At 42.3% G+C, this 16,146-nt stretch overlaps 1 protein-coding gene and 1 long non-coding RNA gene across 4 annotated transcripts in view; one reads left to right on the top strand and one right to left on the bottom strand.

Annotated features, from left to right (window-relative positions):
- Positions 1–223: 223 nt before the first annotated feature.
- The window catches only part of RWDD3 (RWD domain containing 3), a 16,122-nt gene continuing 199 nt past the window's right edge, over positions 224–16,146 (bottom strand). The window contains exons 2-5 of one of the 2 annotated variants that reach the window (XM_046645798.1): positions 5,775–6,262; positions 3,602–3,717; positions 2,672–3,503; positions 224–1,510 (exon numbers count right to left, since the gene is read on the bottom strand). In XM_046645798.1, coding sequence (XP_046501754.1) covers positions 3,389–3,503; positions 3,602–3,717; positions 5,775–6,262 — 719 coding nt within the window. In that variant the 3' untranslated portion in view covers positions 224–1,510; positions 2,672–3,388. Of the gene's footprint in view, positions 1,511–2,671; positions 3,504–3,601; positions 3,718–5,764; positions 6,263–16,146 lie in introns of those variants that run through there. The other variant, XM_046645800.1, reaches the window with a different exon arrangement.
- LOC124230057 (uncharacterized) overlaps positions 15,712–16,146 on the top strand; it is a 19,244-nt gene continuing 18,809 nt past the window's right edge. For both annotated transcript variants that reach the window (XR_006886060.1, XR_006886061.1), the window contains exon 1: positions 15,712–15,799. This is a non-coding gene — a long non-coding RNA (uncharacterized LOC124230057). The remainder of the gene's footprint in view (positions 15,800–16,146) is intronic.

The raw sequence follows: 16,146 nt of genomic DNA, 5'->3' as shown, positions 1-16,146 counted from the left end.
ACTTCATGACCAGTTATGGAAACAAAGTGCTATGCAAATTTGTTTCATTGCTTGTTCTGCATATCTTTGTATACATTAACTGTTTTTTTCCTTCCCCATCCCCTATCAAGTTATATAAGAAACGGTGGTGGTACTGAACTTTACAGTTTAATCTTCAGGTTACAGAATATCAAGTGGGATTGTGATTGAACTAGAAGAATTAACACCAGTAAGGATAATAAAAACTGATGCGACTTTATTTCTCCCCTTTGGGGGTAGGTGAGAGTTTCTTCATTTGTACAAAAGACAGTTAAATCTGCATAGACAGAAGCAGAAAACTGTTGTTGTTGTACAGAAATTTAAATACAGGCAGAAGGTGGTGTGTGGATGCTTAACAGCTAAAACGGAAGGTTATGCTGGTTACTTACTATAGGCGCTCAGCTCCCTCTCTCCTCTCTCCACACACACACACTACCATCCTCCTATATTCCGCTCTGTTCTCCTGGGGTTGGGATATGCAACCCAAATTTCCCAGACTTCTCTGCCAGCTGGATTCCTGTTAGGTTTGCTCAATAGGAAGCACTGCTGGAGGTCAGAAGGCAGTACAGGTTGCAGCACTGTGGTCGTCGCTGGTAGTTGTTGCTGTGGCAGCAGCGGTGGAGTGGTTCTGAACTCCAACAGGTCAGAGACCCTGCCCATCATCAATTTTAGGTGAAGACTGGACCACCGCAGCAGATCTAGCACCAATGACAGCAGTCTCCAACAGGGCAGCAGCAGGTACAGCTCTTAGCAGTTTCTGAACTGCTGTTGCCCTCCCTGTTCCTTCCGTCATCCAGCCCTGTTCCTTCTCCATTTTGTTCTTCCAGATCTTCTCATTTGTAACCAGTTCCTGCTTGAAATTTACTGTTTGAAATACTGTCTGATTTCCTAGTTGGACTTTAACTAATTAACCGCCCCTTGAATTGTTGCATTTTTCAGTTCTAGATTCCTATTTGCTTTATTTTTTGTTTTGTTGTTTTTCAAATATGCCATGTCACCTTTCACAGTTTCTAACTCCAGTTTCAAGTTTGACTTCTACCTCCACGAAGATATTACGTGTAACTGTTTCATGATCTATGTCTGATAATTCCAGCATCTGGAGTCCCTGGGGGTCTATTTCTGTCATCTACTGTTTCTGCTGTTTCTCACTCATAGTATCTTGTCTCTTCACGAGTCCAATTACCCCTGATTGTTAGCTGGATATTGAATTTAAAAATTATTCATAGATAAAATTTGACACCTAGGATGCTATCTTCCTCCAAAGGTTTGAAGGATATGAGAACTTGAGAATCATGGACTACCTTAATCCAAGTTCAAAGTTTAAGACTTTTGCACTTGCCAGAATCCTCAAAGCTTAGCCATAGTCCAGGACAACTGGTTTATACACAGTTCACTCTTACACCTACAGTGTAGCTTTTCAGGAGTCCCAGCTCTTGGCCTCACCTCCTCTATCTTCCAGAAGTCCCAATTATTTTTTCATAAGTACCTCAAGCTGAAAAGAAAGCGTCAGAGTTTGAGGCAAAAATATCAATGGAAACAATTAAGATTCTCTTCCTTTAATACTAAAATTAAACAAACTGCAAAGAAACTCTTACAGCCTTTTGTCATATAATTTTAAATTTTTTTATCCAAAGATCAAATTAAATTTATATAAATCTCTACCACTGTCAAGGTTAGTTTTGCATTCTGATGTGTATATTTGTGAAAGACTTAGCTGTAAACAACCAAGAAAGTAATAATAACCAATACTTGTTTCTAAGGTAATTTGAGCAGATAGAAATTTAATTAAGTTGGAGAAAGTCATTACTAACATCCAATTTTACCTGATTCAAACTCTCCTCTAGGCTAGAGAGTCAAATTTGAAGATAAAAGTTTGGAGGAGTACCATAAAGTATGAAGTGGCAAACAACCGAGCAGAGAAGAGTCAAGGGAAAATAGAGGACCAGCAGTTCTGTTGTGATAAAATTCAGACCCAACCTCCTCCTACTGCTACTGTTACAGCCACGATGGTGATCACTTTTAATGTTATTTTTAATAAACCAAATGAAGGGGGTAATAATGACCAGCCCAGAATTTCCAAGCCTCAGTTCTTCATGCCAGCAGTGTCGCTTCTCCTTGCATATTGGTGCCATAAAACGACCTAACTACACTTACCAGTTCTCCAGGAAAAAAAATCATAAACACCTTGAAATGAAATAAAATGAATCGAAAATTCCCTCCTTAACAGAACCCCATAAAATGATCAACAGGTACGTATAATTTAATTCTAAGAGTGCCTGAAAATGAGACAATCAGATGGACCTGCCATGGCCACAGAGCAGCACTGTCAAGAAACGCTGCTCGGTGCGTCCAACGTTTCCTCACTCCTCTCTCCAGACAGTCCTAATTTCATAATGACACCACTGTACTTCACAGACTGTGGTCAGAGGGATCTGCTTGGCCCCTCTTCCATCCCTGGGCCCCTTATTTCAGAAGCACAGGTGGTTTCATGCACACAAATATCCTTTCTCAAATATAAATGCCTGCTTACACTTTTGTTACACATTGTAATATAAGCTTTTATCATATGGCTTCTTCTCTCCTTAGGTCATGATAGATATACTTTAGGATCACCATACTTTTAACAAATTTCAGAAGAAATAAAAAATATTACCTCTAGATAACTTTCTCCATCCAGCAAGCCAAGTTCATTTTGTGTGAAACATTTCTTCCCTTATAAAACTAGAAGGAAAATTGTTCAAAAAAGAGTTTTAATTTAAGTCAACTCTCTAGTCCTATAACTAGCAAGTACCATGCTATTCTGGGACCCCAAAGAAAGCAACTGTAAATCAAGTTCTATAGAATTTCTTTGGTTTGTATTTAAACTAACGATTTACGCAATTCCACAAAGAAATCAGTGTTATATTTTTCTTAACATTCAACTTAAAACATTAGACATAATAAGCTGAACGGGAGAAAATCGTGATCAAATGCTAAAAATGTAAACATGAAAAAAGTAAACATGAAAACAACGCTTTTAAAAATTCATTTAATTACAAGAAAATTAGCCAGAAAATTGCTCAGTTCCAAACAAATCCTCTGTATAAACACAAGGGCTCATTTATCATCATCTTCTTATATTTATCTTTCAAATAACATTCCAACTATTGAACCTAGGCTTTACTGGCAAAAATTAGAATACAGGAGTGTTTTTACCGTTTAATATTCCATAAACAGAATTGGCTTTTGCTCCTGAAGTTGGGATGGTGTCTATCATTTTGCTTCAGAGAAACTTTAAAATTGTTCCCTTATGAGTATTTCACTTAGCCACTCCCAAAACCCAATGCAAAAAAACCACAGCTGTTTTACTAAATGATTCCTATCTTCCACTTCATTTTACCAGCCCAAGTACAAATTCGGAGAAAAGCTTCTTAAGTCCTGCAGTTTCAAATTCCTTTTGTAACTCATCCAACGATGAATACTCTTTGACTTCAAATGCCAGAAACCTGCATTATACAAGAGAAACTCATGAAGATGCCTAGATTTGTCAGAGTGTAATTACCCATTCAGTTGCTTTTCCATCTGCAATAGTACTAAATTATACCTTTTGTGTTCTGTCTGTACTTTTGTTTCAACGAGTACACTAATCATTTTCTCTCTGCATTTCTTTCCACTTGAGTCCACATCGACTTTGGAGGTTTTCTGAAGAATCAGGTACTCCTAAACGATAAATCAGTATGTTAAATACGTATCTTACTCTGAATCTCAAAGTCCTAGTTTTAAAGGAGCCTTAGACCTGCAGACTTATTTTCATGCTGAAAGAATACCATCTTTCTGAGTCAAGCAGTAGGAAAGTTACACAGGGTTTTCACGTACTTGGCAGCATAAAGTACTGAGGAACACAGGAGTAAAGAAGGATGTCATCGAACTATGCAGGAATAAATCTGGACAGCCTACGAGGTCTGATTCTGGGCTGGGTACCTTAACCTTCTATGCCTCAGTACCCTACTCCATAAACAATACTCAAAACAGCACCTACCTTATGGGAAGTTGTGCTGATTAAATGAGTTAACGCACGCAGAGCACTGAGAGGAGTGCCTGGCACACTGAAGACCACCAGCTACTGTCATTACCATTACTGCTTCTGTGTCTGCGTGAAGTTAACAGGCACAGAGCACTTACCATTCCAAATTGATGGCATCTATCAATCCTGATATACAATCTTATAAAAATTTAAGAGAGATCCTTACATTAAATGGCATTTTAGGGACAGCTAATAAAAAAGAAAAAATTCTTTAAAAAGTATAACTTCTCAGGGCCGGCCCGGTGACACAACAGTTAAGTTCGCACATTCTGCTTCGGCGGCCCGCGGTTTGCCAGTTTGGATCCCGGGTACAGACATGGCACCGCTTGGCAAGCCATGCTGTGGCAGGCATCCCACATATAGAGGAAGATGGGCATGTATGTTAGCTCAGGGCCAGTCTTCCTCAGCAAAAAGAGGAGGATTGGCAGCGGATGTTAGCTCAGGGCTACTCTTCCTCAGGAAAAAAAAAAAAGTACAATTTCTCTACATTAGCAGAGTTCTAGTCACATGAATAAATACTTGTTAATTAACTGATGGATCCAATCTGAGTAACAGCATTTGTGAAACAGCTGCACTTAGCCTAACGTGCATGACTGAGCTGGCTTAAAGAAAAATCCGAGCCTTTTGGGGAAATAGGAGTAAGGAAATTAATTTGTATTCATTTTGTCAGCCAGCATTTTACCCAAAAGGATCAAGTTTTATAGATCTACTATAAATCACCTTAAAATATGTTGTTCCTTGGTCAGAACTCAATCCAGGACCTATATTAAATCTGAATTATTCGTTGTGGCTATATGCTATAACCCCGCACTAATCTGGTTAACCAAATGCCAAACTAGTTTTGTGACAAGAGCCAGTCATGAAAAAGCTAGGTAGTTATTCTACAAATCTTTACGATCATAGACTGTGCAAGCTAAAGCTGTTTAAATAAATTCGATTGTAATTACTCTTGACCCAACCCATCTGAAAGCATAAAACCTATTAAGTGATTTGTAGCTCTTTTACGATCTGAAATACAGCAAGCAGCTTTCCTCGTCTGGTCCCACATAAAACAGGTTAGATGAGTTTAGAATGAGAACTTGAAAAATCTGAAGAAGACGATGATTTTGAAAGCAGCTGCTGAGACAAGTCAGGTGGAAAGCAGATGTCAGGTAGGAGGTGACATGCTGCCAGCCCTAATGATTCTCCCACTCACACGGAATCCCGGCTGGGAGGGACCAGCTCCTCTTTCCAGGTATCACAGATACCAAATTAAAGTGTCAGAATGCACCTTTCACTGCTAAAAAGTTAAAATTTTTGCAGACTACCCACAAATATACACCTCACTGTGCCTAACTAAGGAAAGAAATAAAAATATGCAGGAACTTCTGGCACACATTTATGAAGTTGAGGCTCGAAGCTAATTACAGAAACAAACACTCATGCTCCACAGAGATTTTTTTATAACCTATCACTTTTGTTAAGTGGCATGATTTTTTGGATAGCCTTATACTTATTCTTCAAGCCTTACAAACTTATAGCTGTCATTAGAAGTAAACACATTCTTAAAAAAGAAAATGGAGATCTATGCACACAGTAATGAAGGAGAAACATCTTGGTGATTCATCTGCCCCACTGTTATAAAACACACAAGAGAGACACCATTTTAGCAGCAAATACCCAAATTCATATTCAACATTAAACCTTTTGGCACCTTGATGTTGCTTCTGTCTCCTTGTAGTAAAATCAGTATTATTTTACCCATGAACATCAGTCTTCCCGTCAGTCTTAAGTCGGAAGCCCACTTCTCCACAGTTTTGACGTATTTAGTCTTTGCTCTCATGTGGTCTAAATGTAAAAGAGTTACCCACAGTCCATCATCCACGGCCGTGCTTGCTGCAAGAGCACACGTCTCACTGCCTCTTCCAGTTTCTGGTTGGTTGAGGATGTGCCTGAGATTCTGCTGAATCCAGAGAACCAGCTCGTGAACCATAGGTTCTGATCCAAGGTTCTCTGCTCGCTCAAGTAACTTCTCTTTCACAGTCACGCACTGGGCCCGGGTCAGGTGTTCACAGTTAACCGAGACACCAGGCAGACACGAGGGGTAGCTAACCGGTAAATGGAACACCAACTCTAAGGGTACATCCGCATCCGTAAGTCCTTCGGCTTTTGTGCGAATTCTGAACACGGTCCCATCTGTTTCTGGAAGGCATCCAAAAACAATGATTAGCTGTACATAATTCAATTTGAATGGAACACTAACAAGTTAAAATTTCTGTTTCAAGTCTTGATTTGTTTTCCATGTGAAAACTCTTGAGTTGTTTTATGAAGAGACACATAATACTAAGAAAGCCATGACTGACGGATTATTTCCTTCAACCACACGCACATATTCAAGGACGCACACACACCAGCACCCAGGACTTCGCTGGCATTTACAGTTGCTATCACCCCCATTTTTATTACAGTTACCAGAATGATTTCTCATCGTAAAACATTTTTCCACCCAGACTTAGTTGATAATTCTGGAAACCCCTAATAAACTCATATGAACATTCAAAGAAATGACGTCGTGTATATATAAAATCACTGATTAATCTGAAAGTTATACACTAAATCCAATAAAGGTCATTTTGTGGTAAGTCTAACTCGAAGCAAACCCTGGAACGCTGTGTGGTTGTGGTTGCAGAGTGTGCACGACTGTGCCTGACAGCGTCGCTGCCTGGACCCGCTCTCCTCTTACTTCAAATGTATTAGTATCAGTGTAACATGAAGGTAGCGAGATGAACTAAAATTGGGCGGACATCAAGTCAGCCGCTTCTGGCTCTGTAAGGAGGGGCAAGCGCACACATAGGGTATGAGATGAAACACTCTGCTCTCTTTCAGATTTGCTCCACTTCACCCCTCTGATGTGTTCCACACCACTTCACCCCATTTTTCAAAAAAGTTGATAAAACGTCAGGCTGATTCCTTCTGCAGGGGGCAGAAACACACAGATCAGAAGAGCAGAGGAGAACAGAAGCGGGTGCAGACGAATCGCTTTGAAGCTCACTTGCCTCTCTCTCCCCGACTTCTTTCTCCACTCGCCCTTGTTCCTTCTCTTCACAAGAGAGGCAGTCAAACCTTTCCCATTTTCATACCTGGATCGCTGCTCAACAGCCTCCACAACTGAAACCTGAACATATCCCCCTTTTAAAGAACCTAACAGAACATGAAAATGGCTTTCTAGCCATCCAATTCCATTTATGTAAAAGCCGTCGTTACAGACATTGATTCATACAGGACCAAACACATCTGTTACACAAGAGTTTTTTCTTTAATAGAATCTTCTGTTTCAGCAGCAAAGCACTACTATTTTAAGACACCACCCAGAAACACAGGCAGTAACCACTATAAAGACCATATTAAAATGATACAACTTAAATTCACATTACATAAGTAAAATGTGTACTGCACAAAGAAAAATTTTCCAAATCTAAATGAGTACACTCCTCTACAAGCCATCACCAGTTTCTCAAAACCCTTCTTTCTTCCACCCAGTTACCTATCCTTTTTAAAAACTATTTTATTATAAAGTAGGCTCCCCACATGTCAGTTAGATCAGTACATTTCACTATGTGAAACTAGCATTATAAATACCTACAGACAACATAGAACCATTAGGCTAAATGAACTCTCCAGAAATCATCTAGGGAGACCACTTTTTCTACTAAGGGGGAGGCAAAATGTTTAAAGGTCTTCATTCATTCACCAATCAACAAACATTCGCTGAGTCCATTTTAGACCCAAGGCACCGCACTGGTCTCCAAGGGAAAAAATGTGGTTAAGATGCAGATCCTGTCACATGGACTCAATCCAGCGTTTCACAACATGAAAGAGTGGACATATCCAAAGTGATCTTCCTTGACTTCTCTTCTGCACTTAAAACTTCTTTACATATAAACACATATACATACAAGTTATATAAACATGTATTTTATGTTATCTCCATGGAGATGATGCTCTACAGGACGACATTTCTGAAGCTCTTCTGAGAAAGGGTATTGAAAGCTCTGTTCAAGGTCGCTGGCACAGCAGACAGCCCTAGCAGCTAGAGAGCCTCTCCCTCCAGATCAGAGGGTAGATTTGTTTCCAGACCAGTATAATAAAGACAACACACTCCTTCAGCACAAAGCGGGGGGCAGGATTGCTAGCAGCCACCTTGTAAGATTGGGGGGTTCCTAAGCTCAGTGATCGTCAGCTGTGACAAAGACCCACTGTGTGCACAGAATCCACATGGGCCCACCTCCACATCGTCCTATGGAACTTGGGGACAAGGGCACCCAAGGTGAACCTGAAGTTCATGCTGCCTGCTGTGCAGTGAGTAGCAAACTGTCTAAACCCACCCGGGTCACTGCCTCCTGCCCGGCTGACTCTACGGCAGCGCGCCAGCCACCTGGCAGCTGCAGCTGCCGCCGCTCCTCAGGAGCTGCTTGACCACTTGGCGATACGTACAGTTGTTTCACCACCTTGCTCTCTCCTTTCCACTCTTCCCTCCGAGGAAGAAGCGTCCTCCTCCCTCCCACAGCAAACCCTGCCATATCGAAGATGCAGTTCCAATTGTGAGCACTTCTCTAGTGCCTGCCTTTTCCATCCCTCCCTCAAATCTCTGCTTCTCTTCCGCTTACAAAATATTTACCTTCTCCTTGCTTCAAAAAAACCAAAATGCAATGCTACTCATTCACTTAAACTACAGACCTATCTTTCTCTGTCCTTCATTTTCAATCTTCTGCAAATAGAAAGCTCACCACCTGCATCCACTTTCCCATAAACTGGAAACCAGTCTCCATAACTACTTGTACTGAGACTTCTATCATCACTTGTCTCTGAAGCTCTCTCAAACATCACCTGTGACCTCCTAACCTCTGACCTGCAGGAAGAAGCTAATTCAGCAGGCCTGTGTCTGCACACTCCCAAGAAAGGTGTGTCTTCAGGACTGGCCCTTGGCTGGCTCCTGGGAGATGAGCTCTGAGCCCCTGGCATATTCTGCCTGAGAAGAGTGGTTTTGGGATACCTGAGGCCTTGGACCACAAGGTACCAGCTTGATTAAAATTTACAGTGAATCTTCTTACTCTGGGGACTGGAGTCTGAGGAAGTGATATCAGTTACACAGGCGGGGAAAGTCTACATGATTGATGCCCCATAAAAATTTGGACCCCACAGTTCACGTGAACTTCCCTTGTTGGCAACACTCCTCACATGTTGTCACACTATGGCTGAGAGAACTAAGTATGGTGCTGTGACTCCACTGGAAAAGGACAACTGGAAGCTTGCAGCTGGTTTCTCCTGGACTTCACTCCATGTGCCTTTTCTCTTTGCTGATTTTACTGTGTCCTTTTGCTGTAACAAATTGTAACCATGAGTATACCAGCTTTTCTGAGTTCTGAGTCCTTCTAGCAAATCATCAAGGCTGAGGGTGGTTTGGGGACCCGTGACACAGCCACATCCAGTGACCTTCATCCTGCCCTACCTTTCCACAGCATCTGAATCTACTGAACCAATCTCCTTCTCAAAATTCTCTCTTCCCATATCTCCCAGACACCACATTGTCCTGGTTCTTTTCCTACATCTCTGATCATTCCTTTCCTGCTTTGTCTTCTTTTTCCAACCCCCTGAATGCACAGGCATTCTTTCAAGTGTAATCCCATAAACAACTTTCTCACTCTAGCTACCCAAGCTTGAAATCTTAAAGTCACTTGTGACTCTTTTTTTTCCCCTCCTTGCTTCATACTTCAAGTTCAATTGCCAAAGTTCTCCAGAATTTCTCTCCTTTCCATTCACAACCACCATCCTAATTCAGGCCTTTCTCTGGTTTCTGCAATAGTGGGCTCCTCACCGCCTGCCTCTCCTCACACCAAATTATCCTACGCCACTCTCCCAGACTGACAAACAAATTACAAATTCCTCCATCCATGGAGGGGCCTACCACTCCAACGTCCTCTCCCCTTACTCCTTGCTCCAACTAACCCATTTTACACTAATACTGTCTCTGGTTTCCTGTCTCTGGGCCTTGCTCCTGCTATCCTATATGCCAAGAAGGCCCTTAACTCCCCACTTTCTGCCTGCTGGGATCTTTGTTCAACCACCAAGCGCCTCTCTAAAGTCTGTCTGGTGATTTCCATGGTACTTTGGACTTATTTTGTGGTGTCTTCATACTCAGAATTATTGTAGTTGAACCAAATTAACTGTTTTCTTCACCACTGGAATATATCTACTTTCTTTTTAGACAACAACCAAAACACAATGGGTTACAAGAAACTTTTACATTTTACAGTTACACAGTTCTGAGCATCACGCCCCCAGTTTGCAATCAGGGGCCTCACTGTGGCAGCCACTGGCACCTGCAGTAGGCTGTGTAATGGCCCAGACATCCATGCCCTGATGCCGAACCTGTGATTATGTTACCTGACATGGCAAAAGGTTCTTTGCAGATGTGATCCTGAGATGGCAGGTTAACCTCGATTATCCAGTGGGCCCTAAATGTCATCACAAGTGTCCTTACAAGAGGGAGGCAGAGGGAGATTTTGCCACAGAAGGTGGCAATGTAATCACTGAAGCCAGATGCCATGTGGCTGCCTTTCAAGATGGTGGGGGGACCACGAGCCAAGGGGAGCAAGGAACCCAGCTCTGGAAGCTGGGAAAGGCAAGGAAACGGCTTCTCCCCTCGGGCCCCAAGAGGAGTGCAGCCCTGCTGACAACGTGATTTCAGCCCAGTGAGACGGATTTCAGACTTCTGACCTCAAAAACTATAAGGGAATAAATGTGTGGTGTTTTAAGCCACTGCATTTGTGGTAATTTGTTACAGCAGCCCAAGGAAACTAATACAGTGTCTATGCCCACAAACACACTTCTCCCTTTCTGATCAAAACTCCAAAACCCACAGTGTCCTCCAGTCTCTGCCAGATCAACACCCACCTGCTCCTCCCCAGTGTCATGAAGTAACTGACAGAAACGGGCTCTTCTGGGAGAAAGTCTTGAATGGCTGTAGAGCTAGCCATTCAAATCCTTACCAATTTTCATTATGCTTCTCTTAGTTATTTTCTCATCCTAGTCAGCAAATAGAAAAGCCATAGGAGAAAACACTGAATTTTGCCACATAAAATTGTGAAATTATTAGGTGTTTAGAAGAAAAACTGCTTTAATTCTTTTAAGAATTGGAAAGGATTAACGTTCTTTCTAATTGGTCTTCTGGGTGACTCTTCATCCCCCACTACACACACACTAGAGCCACAAACTAAAATTACACAAAATGATGTTATCTCTGTAAGAAAATGAAAAGCCCAATAACATACCCCATTCTGGTGATATTTAATGTGGTCATAAAATTACAGATTCTTTTAAAAACTCATTTTCTGGGGCTGGCCCAGTGGCGCAGCGGTTAAGTGTGCACGTTTCGCTTCAGCGGCCCAGGGTTCCCCGGTTCAGATCCCAGGTGCGGACATGGCACCGCTTGGCAAAAGCCATGTTGTGGGAGGCATCCCACATATAAAGAAGAGGAAGATGGGCACGGATGTTAGCTCAGGGCCAGTCTTCCTCAGCAAAAAGAGGAGGATTGGCAATAGTTAGCTCAGAGCTAATCTTCCTCAAAAAAAATAAATAAATAAAAACTCATTTTCTCCCAAAAACTCTAGAAGAATGTATATTACCCTTCCATTTCTCATCGGCCTTAGTTTGTACATGCAATTAAACCGGCTCCTTTTTGCCTCAGAATTTTTCACGTAACACATGCATAGTCAGTCTGATGTTGGGCTTGTTGGGGTTTTTTTTTCATTAAAAAAAAGAAAATGAAGTTGCCCCTATCTGTTTTTAAGATTATTAACAGCTTAGAAACAGAGTGATCAACAGAAAAATAATTCTGCTCTAAATCGAATGTTAATCTCTGTCCCTCCCTGGCTCCACACAATTCTAATTATTAAATTTAATACACAAACTCATCATTCACAATAAACATCGATGCTCTAGGAAACTTATGCCTGCCCTAGAAAACTAAAATTTTCAGAAGTTCCAAGACAATTTTCATCTATTTTAAAGACCCTACCAGGGGCTGGCCCTGTGGCTGAGTGGTTGAGTTCGCGCGTTCCGCTGCAGGCGGCCCAGTGTTTCGTTAGTTCGAATCCTGGGCGCGGACATGGCACTGCTCATCAAACCACGCTGAGGCAGCGTCCCACATGCCACACCTAGAAGGACCCACAACGAAGAATATACAACTATGTACCGGGGGGCTTTGGGGAGAAAAAGGAAAAAAAGAAAATCTTTAAAAAAAAAAGACCCTACCAAAAGATATAGGTCTTGCCTCTGCTTGAAGCTCACATACATATCCCCTAGTTGTTTTGTTTTTAATAAGTCATTCTGCCTTATAATAAGTGTATCAACTTCATAACTAAAACACTAATTGAAATAGGTTTCAAACCTCATTCTTCTTTACAAGCACATGAAAGAAATTATCCTCCTAACCATACCCCAAACAACAGAAATTCAAACTAGAGAAGCTGAACTGAACTCCAAACTCTACACTAATGTTATTTTCAGGCTTCACCCGGTTCACAGTCACACACAGTAGAAACTCAACAAATGCTGTCTACCAGCGGAAGACACTGGAAATTGTAAACAAAATTTAAGAAAATGAGTTCTTCAAGATTCATTTAGAGCCCTTTAAGAAACCATTTATATCCCATATTCAACTGACTTTCCCTAGACTTGCTTTTTTTTTCCTTTGCAATTTTTACACATCCTCAGAGTAAGACTTTGTGCAGCAAACCACTAAGAAGCTCCAAACACCCTCTCATCCTTCACGTGCACAGGATTTTTTTCCTCTTGCTCCTAGGGGGCTCACCACAAGGATGCATCCACTAGTGCTTGTTTTTAAGTTTCAGCTGAATTTTTATATATATTTAAAATGTGGTCACAGGAAAAATACAAAAAACTAAGAAACGCATGAAGCTAAAAGTGGCAATCCTATCCTTTAGAAGTGAAGTTCAAAGCTGAACTGGTTTTACAGAGGTGAGTTCAGTACTGACAATCAGCAGGAAACAGAGCCGAGCAGATTTAGAGGGGTGAGGGGGTGACAGCCACGATTCATTTTTGCAGGAGGGCCCAATCCAATCTGAACATTAGTGCCAGCAGAATACAAAAATTCACTCTGAAGTTTCTGAGCAAACATATTTTATGATGTTGGGTCTTACTTCCCATTTTACAACTTTTTGATCTGTGAGTTAATTTCCAGAAATGCAATTCTATGTATAATGAGCATTGACTATGGCAATATAATCTCTGTGACCCTCAATCACCTTATCAGGAAAATGAAGATTTACAACAATACAAATCTCATCTATTTCATAGGTATGCACACACATGCATGTAGATACTCTCTTTCAGAATTATCTTGAACATAAGCTGGGTCATACCCATCTGTTTTCTCTGGGTGTTCATTATTGCTCTCTCTTTCTGGTCAAGAGTTATCCTTGCTAAGAACTGTTTTACTGATGGAGTAGCCTCATCTCTATTAAGGAGCATGATGTAGTGCAAAGGCCCATATACTCTGGAACCTAGTGGTTACTTATCCAGCCTGAGCATGCATTATCTTCTCTGTAAAATAAAGCTAAGAGCACCCTTCATGAAGTAAGATGCATTTAAAGTATTAAGTACAGCGGAGGTGACCCCATTAAACCTGGCACCTGGCCTGACTGCACTGCACAGAGAGGGGCAGAATACCCCTGATTTGGTCTACCCACAGGCCTCCCTAGTAGACAGGAGTGTGGGGGCTTACACAGTTTGCACCCATTAAGACGTAGTTACACCTGATGCCTCTTACTATGAGCTTACTATAACCATAGTAAAGAGGCCAAATGTACATAAATCCCCTGAAAGTCTCAGCTTAAATTAACCCAGCTGAACTGAATTCAACTATTCACCCTCTTCCATCTTATGGCCTTAATAGTTGATCCTTGGGCTGGCAGCCTGAGCCTTCCTGGGCTATCTTGTCACCAGAAGTGCAATCCCACACAATGTTCTCCTGATTCCAGTAGCAACAGGGCGAAGCCCATCTGGGGGAGGCCAGGAAGGAACTGATGGGGTTCAGAATGTTCTGGTACCAAGGTTATAGCCTCCCAGCCAAGCTGACGGTGACCCTGGAGCAGCAGCCAGCAGCCCACTGTATGTTTATTGTGGGCTATTAACAAGGCCTACCTTACCCTTCATTCCCAGTTGTGAACATCAAACATCCCGATTTCAATCACTGAATTGTTCTATTCTCCAGTGAACCTTTCAGCAACAAAATGTCCTAAGTTGTTACACTGAATTCTTTTATAATTCAATTACTTATTGATGCCAGAACATTGAATTAAATTAATTAGGAGGCATGGCTTGAAAGTCATGCTCAATTTAACAGCAGATAAAGGGTCCACAGTGTTCTCAATATTAAGAAACTGCTTTCTTTAAATGCTTACTTTTTTAAGTTTTCTCTGACCCACCAGCAGTGTCTCACGCTCAGCTGTGCACTCATGACCCAAATGACTACCACTCCATCTCTTTAAGGTGTCATGGGAAACCATAGGTTCATTTTTTTCCAGGATATTCCCAACTAAGCCATAATACAGGAATTTAGGAAAACTGATGATCTCTTCAAATAGCTTGCCTCAGGCAGAAGTAATTATCAATAACGAGAGCTGCAGAGACAGCGGGTAAGATGATGAAGAATTACGAATGCTACCCAATCAGAAGAGGGGCGACTAGAAAACACTAAAGGGAGTAAATCCTTTCCTATGGATTTTAAACAACTGTTGCAAAAAGCTCCAAGACAGACTAGGCACGAAAAAGAAAGCAGCTCCATCACACTAATTGGTTCACAGGGCCTGGAACATAGAGCTTTAGGAACGGGTGTAGACGGTGGATGCAAGAAAGAATAAACAAAAAGGAGCCAACCCCTGCTCTGGGTGTGAATAACACACCACATGGATCCCATGAAACCGTCTTACTCCTAGACAGCTTTCTCACAACACCCCTTACACTCTAGACGACCTTCTTAAACCAATTTATGGTCAGAAGGACAATTTTGACAGTAGCTGAAACATAAGAGAAGGCTAAAATCCCATGCCAAAAAATTTACATAATGTATTTGAAAGCTAAGTGAAAATCAAAAATTATCTGTGTCACTGCACTTTTTCACAAGCTGCAGTTTTGGTTTTTCTTTACTAGAAGCCACGGACAAGGGCAGAAAAAGTTTTAACCATCATCAAAAAATAGCCAAAGAACCTTTCTAAACTGTAAGCTCCTAGAGGACATGGGCGGTGTCTTTGTCAATGTTTGCAGGGAATCCGTAAATGCGGGCTGATGATAAACGCGCCCTCGAGAGCCTGTAACCCGCAACCACCTTTCAGCAAAACAATCAACTCAGAAACACAGCTGAGAAAAGTATGCGATGGAGCACCGGGCGATATTCAAAGATTCATTCATCACACAATTACTACCTACCACGTGCCTGGCACTGTTCTAGGTGCCTAGAGTTTTGTGATGACAAAACAGACAGGGTCCCTGCCGTCACGTAACTTGAGACAACCAAATACCCATACAGAGTTAAAACTGCCGTGAGCGCTCCGAAGGCCACAATGCTTAGCGCTTACAAAGGATATCATGCAATTTGCGGAAGCTGGGTTTAAACTACGGGGGTTCAGGATAGGCCTTTTTTAAGGTGAGATCTGAAGGGTAAGTAGAGGATGGCCTGGGAGAGCATGTGGGAGCCATTCCAGGAGGGCACGGCTGGCGCGAAGGGCCAGGCGCTTCGCGAGTGGGACTGGGACGGACGATCGGGGACTGAGACCGGCAAGCAGGGGGGTGGGACCGCCAATAGGGGGGTGGGACGGGCGCGGAGCTGGGGGCGCGGAAGGCAGGGACGGGCCGGCGAGCCGCAGGCGCCTGGGCATCAGGTTCTCCGCTGACTGCAGAGTGGCGAGCGGGGCGCGACACTCTCCCCGCTTTAGGGGGTGGCCTCACACTCCCGCCTGCTCCGACACCACTCCAGTCCCCGGTGCGTGTCATTCCATCAGTCCACT

This window comes from Equus quagga, chromosome 18 (genome assembly GCF_021613505.1).
Source record: "Equus quagga isolate Etosha38 chromosome 18, UCLA_HA_Equagga_1.0, whole genome shotgun sequence".
In the NCBI taxonomy this organism is placed as follows: Eukaryota; Metazoa; Chordata; class Mammalia; order Perissodactyla; family Equidae; genus Equus; species Equus quagga.
The sequence above is the reverse complement of the archived record's forward strand: the minus strand, read 5'-3'. Positions and strand labels throughout refer to the sequence as shown.